General features: G+C 42.2%; 1 protein-coding gene and 1 non-coding gene across 3 annotated transcripts; both read left to right on the forward strand.

Moving 5' to 3' along the window:
- The first annotated feature begins 404 nt into the window (after positions 1-404).
- Positions 405-7,058, forward strand: LOC119278895 (BTB/POZ domain-containing protein FBL11-like). Of its 2 annotated transcripts, XM_037560251.1 has the most exons (20): positions 405-658; positions 745-871; positions 978-1,040; positions 1,152-1,287; positions 1,368-1,417; positions 2,166-2,254; positions 2,348-2,456; positions 2,611-2,647; positions 2,768-2,913; positions 3,291-3,464; positions 3,585-3,825; positions 3,921-4,193; positions 4,305-4,450; positions 5,079-5,417; positions 5,497-5,737; positions 5,811-5,866; positions 6,130-6,210; positions 6,322-6,366; positions 6,456-6,524; positions 6,638-7,058. In XM_037560251.1, the coding sequence occupies exons 1-20, from the start codon at positions 426-428 to the stop codon at positions 6,827-6,829; spliced, it is 2,847 nt and encodes a 948-aa protein (XP_037416148.1). In that variant the 5' UTR covers positions 405-425; the 3' UTR covers positions 6,830-7,058. The 2 variants fall into 2 exon arrangements, with proteins under 2 accessions (XP_037416148.1, XP_037416147.1); XM_037560250.1 differs by lacking the exon at positions 978-1,040 and having other exon boundaries at positions 3,291-3,825.
- Positions 7,059-7,228: 170 nt separating this feature from the next.
- Positions 7,229-7,312, forward strand: TRNAL-UAA. The gene has a single exon. It is a non-coding gene; the product is annotated as a tRNA-Leu (tRNA).
- The last annotated feature ends 1,486 nt before the right edge of the window (positions 7,313-8,798 follow it).

Raw genomic sequence — 8,798 nt, forward strand, 5'->3', positions numbered from 1 at the left:
ATTTGATGATGTATTTTTTACATCATCCATCGGAAAAATGGCCAAAACGATATAGAACCGAAAGGGCGAGCAACCGTTTTTTATCATGTTGCAAAATATTTCTACAACAAAACCTCTACTACAACAAAATATTTTTACATTGCTCGGCTGCTTGATGCACTCCGACGGCCCAGCCGATCTCTTAAAAAGGTCAGCCGGGGACACGTAGCACGCCCCATTGTTGAGTTGAAGCCACAGAAAAGAAAAACCCAAGAATAAAAATAAAGCTACAGAATAAATAGACGAACTTTGGTGATGATCATACATGGGCTTGGGCCGCATTGTGGATCGGCCCGGCCCGGCCCGTATTTACCTAGAGTGGACTTCTCTCATCCTCACTCTCAAATCCGGCGTACTGGAAACAAGCGGCCGGTATCCAGCCACGCATGTCCGCCGCCGGCGACGGGGAAGATGGCGGCGGCGCCGCCGCCGACACGGTGGTCCTGGAGATCACCGACGCGGCAGCATCTCCCTCCTCCACGCCCCCACCTACCCCCATCCCAGTCTCCGCCCTCGCCGGCCCCCTCCCGTCCCCGACCGTCGTCGCGGTCCGCGCCGACCGGGGCAGGCTAATCGAGAGCTCCTCCTACTTCCGCGCCCTCCTCGGCGGCAGCTTCAGGTCAGCAAACAACCAGCCTCCTGCGCTAACGATTCAGCTCCAAGCAAGTGACTAACTGAGCTCGATTCTCTGAATGGTGTCTGCAGCGAATCGGGCAGCGGCTACGTGCGGATCAGCTGCGACCTCGCCGCCGCCGTGCAGGTCCTGCGCTACCTCTTCGAGCCCCCCGCGAGCTTCGCGATTTCGCATCACAACTTCCTGCAGCTGCTGGAGGTATCCCTCCTCCCCACGCCGTCTAATGTTTCCTTGATCCTGTCAGTAGCTTATCGTAGTGAAAAATATGAAGACAGCATGCTTAGAATTTTTCTATTGGGCCTAGAATACAGCTTCCCAACTAGCCGTGCCGAGCCAAGAGCTTGAGCTTGGTGGTCATTTGGATGAGGTGCATTCTGCTTTAGTTTTTGCTTCAGTTGGCGATGTTCTGTTTGGTGTATGTTACTGCTCCGATGCTCAGCTCCTGATGTGAGAGTGCGATGATGTTTTTTCCTCTCAGGGTGCTCTGTTTCTCGCTGTCGAGAGCCTTCTAGCGGACTGCGAAAGGTGGTTCAGAACCGTGAGATCTCGGAATCCCTCCATGGTGGTACCGTTGGATATCATAATCGAGGCCTGGTATTTCGCTCAAAAGCATGGTGAGTGTGATGCTTCCGTAATGGTTTTCTTGGAAAAACGTTTTACTCATATGTTTTTTCTACTTTCTATGTGGCTGTAGGGGTTACTTTTGTTGAAGACGTATGTCCAGGATATCTAGCTCAGAATTTTGTAGGTACAACTATACTCTGTTTCAATGTTGTGTGTCTTTCTGTTTTCAGTGTTTGGTTTTGATGTGCTCATACATTATTGCCAACTCCCATTATTGCTTCCACTAGCAGTTTAAGATTGATGAACCGTTCTGGGTTTCAGTGTTGATTACTTATTATCTCTAGTTGATTTCTAAAAAAAAGTTTGTCCCACTTTTTAGACGTAGAAGCTCACCAAATTGAACTCATTAGAGAGGAATATGTCTATATGCAGTTCCATCTACTTTTAGGCAGGGCGGCAGCTGGGCAAGGGTTGCTTTAGGTCAAACTTGATGGTGGTCTTTCTTAATTGTAGCATTGCATCTGCGCTTATGATTCTGCATGATTTTAACATACATGAAACATCCTTTTTGCATCATGCATAGTTAAATAAGCTATTCCCTTTTCTTTTCGAAAAAAAGCTATTCGCCCTTAACATCTGGCATTTGTTCTACTCTGTTGCTTATTTTTTATAGGTAAACATATGACGTACCATGTCTTCGCTTTATTCGGCGCTGTTTTTTATAAGACATCCCAGTTTTTCCGAAATTATGTTTTTTAATTAATGTGAGGCCAACTTTACCTGTTTACTAGAAGTGAGGATTACTAGTTGATTAGAAGTGCATACGAGAATTTTTTTGTAAAAACAGGCCCGTTATGTTCTTCAACAGTTATCGCTCTGGCATGAGATGTCGCTCACTTGTAATTACTGTTGTGCGAATCTCATGCAGGTACAAGTTATCTCCAGTAGGTCATTTGTTCATATACCTTATGATCTGCTGTGCTCCACCATTGATTCCCCACACCTGACTGTGGATAGGTCTGTTTTTTTGTATTTTCAATGTTTTTTCTGTGGCCAGGTTGCTATGCTTTCCTCTCTGTGCTGAAAAATGGATTTCCTGACCATTTCCAGTGAAAAGCAATTGTGTGAAGCAATTTTATCTTGGGTTTCCGCAAGTAGGCAATCCTCTGAACAATCAGTCTCCAACTCAGCAGATAACCAACTCTCCCTTCTTAGCAAGGTGCACCTTTCTGCAACATGAGTATTACCTGACTTGTGGCATCAAAGCTTGCTGCCACATTGGCATATTTATTGACTATGCACACACATTTGTAGTACAATTTGGTTGCAGATGTCTGGCCATGTTCATTGACGTATATAATTTTCTTTTGCAGGTTAGGGTATGCCTTTTACCTTTAGGATTTGCAGCAGGTATGCCTCCTTGGTTTGGAGCACTTGTTTTATGCAATTTCATATTTTATCTTTCTCTATATTACAATCCCCGTACTTCTCTTTCATGCATTATGTTCTGACTTTTCAATCCTACTTTAGGTACAAAGAGAAACTGCTTTGAATTTGGGAACAATGCTGTATGTATGATTCTTAATCTGCTTAAGGACAGTTTGCAAACTCTACTGTATACAGTTACCGATGACAACTTGGATAGTTACCGTATTCGATTAACAGAATACTCCAAGGTTTTCCTCATACCCACTTCTGTGCATTATTGTTGCCGTATTAAATTTGAAACATCTAGAAATTGTGGTCTTTAAAAATGACTATTTCCCTCTTCTTGCTTCGCAAAATTATAATACTACGTTCCCAACTGAGTAACCTTATCCAAACTGGATACAACCTCTTCATAAATTTCCATCTTCGAACAACTGTTGTATATGTACTATCCATTATATGGCACTTTCGAAAAGCTTTAGGTTGAATATAAATCTTCTTAGAAGCTTCATGTGATTCGATATGACGGTTGGAATAATCTTGTGCTGCATTCTGAATTTTACTTTGGTTCTCCCTTTTCCGGATATTATACACTACCTTTGAAGATGAGGACTTTGTTTTGCAGAAAATAGTACTTTCGGGATGTCCCCAGTTAACTACGCAATTCCTATACATATCAGCGCTCCCCACTGATCTAGATGCTGTATTTAAGAGAACTATAGTGAGCGATGTTAACGATGGATGTTTGAACCATTACAATGGGCTGGTGAAGAAGGCTAAAACCTTGTCATTTAGAAATGTACGCATTGTGGATCTCTCCAAATGTCCAAATGTACATTTTGGTGCAGCAATTTTATGGATGAAGTGGGCATTTCCAGAATTGAGGACGTTCATTGCTTCCTATTGTTTACTCTTTCAGTTTGAAGATTTGCAGTATTTGTTACTGAGATGTCCATGGATTAATGAAATCAATTTGAGTATTGATACAAGCGTTATACTATCCAAGTACTCGATTATATCTTCTAGATCTGAAGTACGGCGTGACGTGAATCGAAATCTATCTAGCTATTACATGCAAAGTGGATCATATGGGACCTCAGTAAACCCAGTTTTCTCAAATATATCAAAATTGATACTGGAAGGCCGAAATGATATTACTGGTATGGGTAATGTTCTGTGATTTCAAAGTATGCATATTTTATTTGCGACCTTGTAACTGGGTTTCTTCTTATTTTGTGTCTGTCTTTGTGTACAGATATGAACTTGCTGGAGATATCCATGCTGAAAAGTTCTCTATGTTATATAAACATTAAACATTGCACCCTGTTGACAGACGATGGTATATCTACACTACTGTTGAATTGTAGAAAAATGCACTCGATGGTTCTTTCTTATACATCGTTTGGATATCATTCAATTCAAACCCTATGCTCATTGGATCCTTCAGATAGCTTTTCTTACCATAAGGATGAACATGCTCATGTTATGGCATTTAGGTTGCAAGAATTGCATCTGGAAGGCTGTGAAGGTAATTAAATATTTAAATATCATACCTTTTGTTCCTTATCCAAGGTTCTGTTGCAACTGAGCAATAACTTGGCATGATTAATCTGGGTAATGTGAGTTCTTCTATTTGTAGGTATTAGTTGTGCTGCTATGTCCCAGCTAGTGAGTAATATGAATATTGTGAAGTCCTTATGCTTAAGGGAGACATCACTTGCAGATGGCGCTCTCTGCAACTTTGTTGGCTCTTCACTTGAGTATCTTGATATTTCGGAGACTCTGGTGTGATTATTTGTTTGAATTGTATTTTATGTTCAATGTACTTGCCATGCTATATACTCCCTCCGTTCCCAAATATTTGTCTTTCTAGAGATTTCAACAAGTGACTACATACGGAGCAAAATGAGTGAATCTACACTCTAAAATATGTCTACATACATCCGTATGTCGTGTCCATTTAAAATGCCTAGAAAGACAAATATTTAGGAAAGGAGGGAGTATGTTATACTCTTCTCCTGATTTTTTTTAAAGAATGTCATTTTCCTAATAAATATTGTAATCTTCTTATGAACGAAACACTGTTTAGTTGATTGAACAAATATTGAGCTTGGAACTATAGACCAAAAATATTACAGATTTTCCAAATATTTTTTATCAAGAACACATAACAAACTGTAGACTGTTTGAACATAGGATTTTGATGATAAACTTTTGTGCTTCTATATTTGAATGACAGGACTATATAAAGTGTGTTGCTCTGATGGCTGCAAAGGGCAAACTTTGAAAGTGCAGTGCTAGTTCACTGTTAATCAGTTCTTTTATTGTTATGGCATGGCAGAGCCGTCACTGTGCACACTAATATGATAATATCTGGTTCTTATGTTTTTTTTTCCTGGGACGAAACTTACAGGTTTCTATGGTCTCATTGGCACCAGTTATACGAAGGAACTCTAATTTGAGCTGCTTGAAAACAGCTGGATGCCGTAACCTGCTGTTTGAACAGGGTGAGGTACAATCCACGAGTGGTAACAAGTATGGCAGGTTTCTTCAGGAGATAACCAGTATGTGCTATTTGGAGGATGTAGAAATGGGCTGGGCATTTTGCCCTGTTCGAGTTGATGACCTCATTCCTTCTTTTAGTAAAGTAAGGAGGATGACAGTTGGCCTCGGCACAACATTACCGGAGAATATCCTGCATGCTCTTCCTGAGATCTGCCCGTTTCTCGAGTCTTTGGTTCTTAGGTTTCAGGTGTGCCCTCCTCTGTACTATTAAATAATATAATTACCTGTTCCTTTCACTGTGTAATGATTGTATGATCTGCATCCAGGTAATCTCTGACAGAGTTGTAAGAAATCTATTGGAATCATCAACAAATCTTCAGGTGCTCTGCCTGCACTATTGCCTCGGGAGTTTGACTTCATTTAGCTTTCAAACAAAGGCACCTGCGTTAAGAATATTACGGCTCCAGTGGGTTACTCCATGGATCACAAATGATGATCTGACAATTCTTACACAGAATTGCAATTTAGTTGAACTTTTGCTGTCTGGTTGCAAACTCCTGGACCCCAGTAAGTTTATTTTCAAGTTCAATATGCGGACCCATTTGTCATTTTGTTGATTTGAGTTTTTCTTGACCCACAGGCTCTCAAGAGATAATCTCGTCTGGGTGGCCAAACTTGACATGCTTACAGCTTGAGGTATGCACGAACTAACCATGAATATTCCATGGCACATGTGGGTAAAATTATATTTGTATTCGGGTTGCAGCTACAGATTTTATTTGAGAATCAGAACTGTGGATTCAGTGCTAGTATCTTTATACCTAGCAGGACTTGCTATTAGTGGTGATGTAAAAAGCCTTCTTTGTGAAATTTGGATTCTCATGTATTGCTGAAATTGGGAACACCATCTAAATCCCATCATCTCTTATGGACTTCATGTTTGTTTGATTGATTTACAGGAATGTGGTCGGATAACAGTTGATGGGGTTTCTTCTATTTTAGACTGTAAAGCTTTGGAAGATGTCTTGATTAGGCACACGGTTAGTATGAACAAATTATACACAGATGCTCCCAAACAAATGGCAGAAGATAGTTCAATTTCGGAAGAGTTAAATGCCTTTTTTTTTTCTTCTGAATCTTGAAAACTGCAGGGTAGAGGTATCGGAAGAACCATCATTACTGATGCAATCAGAGAGGTGCCTGCCTACTCTAACCTACACCACATTCATCCTTTGCACCATTGAAAGCTGTAAATACAACTCTAATCTTTACCCCCACATCACAGCTACCGCTCTTGAGGAAGCTGGCGCTGGACCTCTGCGACGCGTCCGAGGGCGGCTACGACACCCCGAACGTGAGAATTACAGCACCCCCAAAAGATTTCCCAAAGCAAGCGAACCGGTTAGACTCAGAGAGCCAGAGAGGAGAGGATCTGTGTGCTGACATGTTTTGCCGCTGTTTTCGAAGGTTCCGGAGGGGAAGATGATGAGGAGCGTGAGGATGAGCAGGTGCAAGAAGTCGGCGGCAGCGGCGAGGTCGTGCTTTGGAGAGGCGTCCTCCTCGAGCTCGAACCCGAAGCCGGTGCAGCACAGGGAGACCATCGTGCTGGAGTGGAGCAGCCGGCAGCTGACGACCACCGTAGTGGAAGAAAGACTCTAGTCATGTAACGGAACTTCTTTCTTTCTTCGGAGAGAAAGACTAGAACAATTTATCTTTGCTTGCATAATTTTTCTGGGGAATGTCCAAGTAGAGAGGTGTTCTGCAATTTATATAGGGAGAAAGGAATCGTCCAATTATTTGACTGAGAAACCGGGAAAATGAAACAGAAATGTTTTGTGACATTGTTTTGAAGGTTTTTATAATAATATGAATGGCACGATTTTTTACAGATATGTTAGCCTAGACGTATGTTAGCTAGCTTTACCTGAAATATCATCATGTAGATGACAACCATGCATGTTATATTATGGATAAAAAAGGAAAAGTGTCAAGAAATGAACTATGCTGGTCAAATATAATAAGATATATAGGACGGAGAGATAAAAAAGAGCACATGGAGCTGGTTTGCCCGAGTGGTTAAGGGGGAAGACTTAAGATCTTCTGCAGTCAAGCTGCGCGTGGGTTCGAACCCCACAGCCAGCACTCCATCTTTATTTTCTTTTAATCTTTCTGTTTCTCTCTAATTCTTTTTATTAAATCACCATTATCAATTTATTTCTCTTTTTATTTAGAAGACCATTATCAATTTATTTCTCTTCTTTCGTATGATTGAAGAGGATCACCTCAAGAGAAAAAAACTCGATGGAGAGGATCACAAAGCGGTGGAAACTATCTTGAGTGAGATTGCACCGGTCTCAACCCACCACCTCCATAAATGTACCCAAATGATAAGTGCCACACTACGGTGCGTGGCACTTCGGCCCTGGCATTTTTTGGTGGCAATTTCAGTCATAGAAGGATGGCAGATTTCAGTCACACCAGACAAGTTTCTGCCAAAAATAATCTGAAGCACGAAAGTTGCCATTCTTGCCAACTAAAGTTACCCTTCTCGCATAACTAAACTTGTCACCGAAAACGTTCGTAGTTGCCATGTGCTCGTACCCGACATGTGTCACTTATTAGGGTCCTAAATGCATATTTTTTTTTTTTTGAGATGGAGGAAAACTGAGGACCCAGATAAAAGAAACTCCAATGTTGTTCACCGAAATAGACTTCATCAAATGTTAGCAGACACGTCCGTATATTTCTGCGAACACGGATAGGGGTGGAGGCCATCCAATCGTAGTCACCAAATGTCCGCCCCTGGTCCGGCCTCCTCCATTTGACTTGCATATCTAGATCAATTCCAATTTAAGCATATGTTTAATAATTGCAAACATATGTAATCACAGCCAAAAAGCATCGGTTGTTCAATAAGTTTTTACAACCAATCATTTCAAAATTTGCTAGTCTTGTTATCCATGCCAAAGACCTCCTTCGGGTCCCAGTTTGGCTGTTCGTGGCAAGTACCTCACTCTTCGGCTGGTCCGACACCCTCCACTTGCCTGAAGCACTTCAACAAGCATGCACGGTAAGCTAGGACAATCTTCGTGCATCGGGATCTAAGTCCAACGTCTTCACGAACAACATTTTGGAATCCTCCAAAGCGGTCTTGATCTCAAACTTCTTCTATTAGAGCTTGAGTTTCTTTTCTTGCATTTCTATGAAGATTCCAAACATCTCCACCTTCTTTCCCTCCTTTGTTGGGGATCGTTGCAGAAAATAAAAAATTTCTACGCATCACCAAGATCAATCTATGGAGTCATCTAGCAACGAGAGAGAGGAGTGCATCTACATACCCTTGTAGATCGCGAGCGGAAGCGTTCAAGAGAATGGGGTTGATGGAGTCGTACTCGTCGTGATCCAAATCACCGATGATCCTAGCGCCGAACGGACGGCACCTCCGCGTTCAACACACGTACGGTTGGGAGAGACGTCTCCTCCTTCTTGATCCAGCAAGGGGGGAGGAGAGGTTGATGGAGATCCAGCAGCACGACGGCGTGGTGGTGGGAGCAGCGGGGATCTCGGCAGGGCTTCGCCAAGCTCAGCGAGAGGGAGAGGTGTTACGGGGGGCGGGGGGAGAGGGAGG

Source organism: Triticum dicoccoides, chromosome 3B, assembly GCF_002162155.2.
Source record: "Triticum dicoccoides isolate Atlit2015 ecotype Zavitan chromosome 3B, WEW_v2.0, whole genome shotgun sequence".
Classification (NCBI taxonomy): Eukaryota; Viridiplantae; Streptophyta; class Magnoliopsida; order Poales; family Poaceae; genus Triticum; species Triticum dicoccoides.

Bases quoted from the DNA above. Each gene is read 5' to 3' on its own strand.
- LOC119278895 (XM_037560250.1), top strand. From the start codon at position 426: ATGTCCGCCGCCGGCGACGGGGAAGATGGCGGCGGCGCCGCCGCCGAC. The intron at 659-744 runs GTCAGCAAACAA...TGGTGTCTGCAG, and splicing joins CTCCTCGGCGGCAGCTTCAG to CGAATCGGGCAGCGGCTACG. The intron at 6,525-6,637 runs GTGAGAATTACA...CTGTTTTCGAAG, and splicing joins GCGGCTACGACACCCCGAAC to GTTCCGGAGGGGAAGATGAT.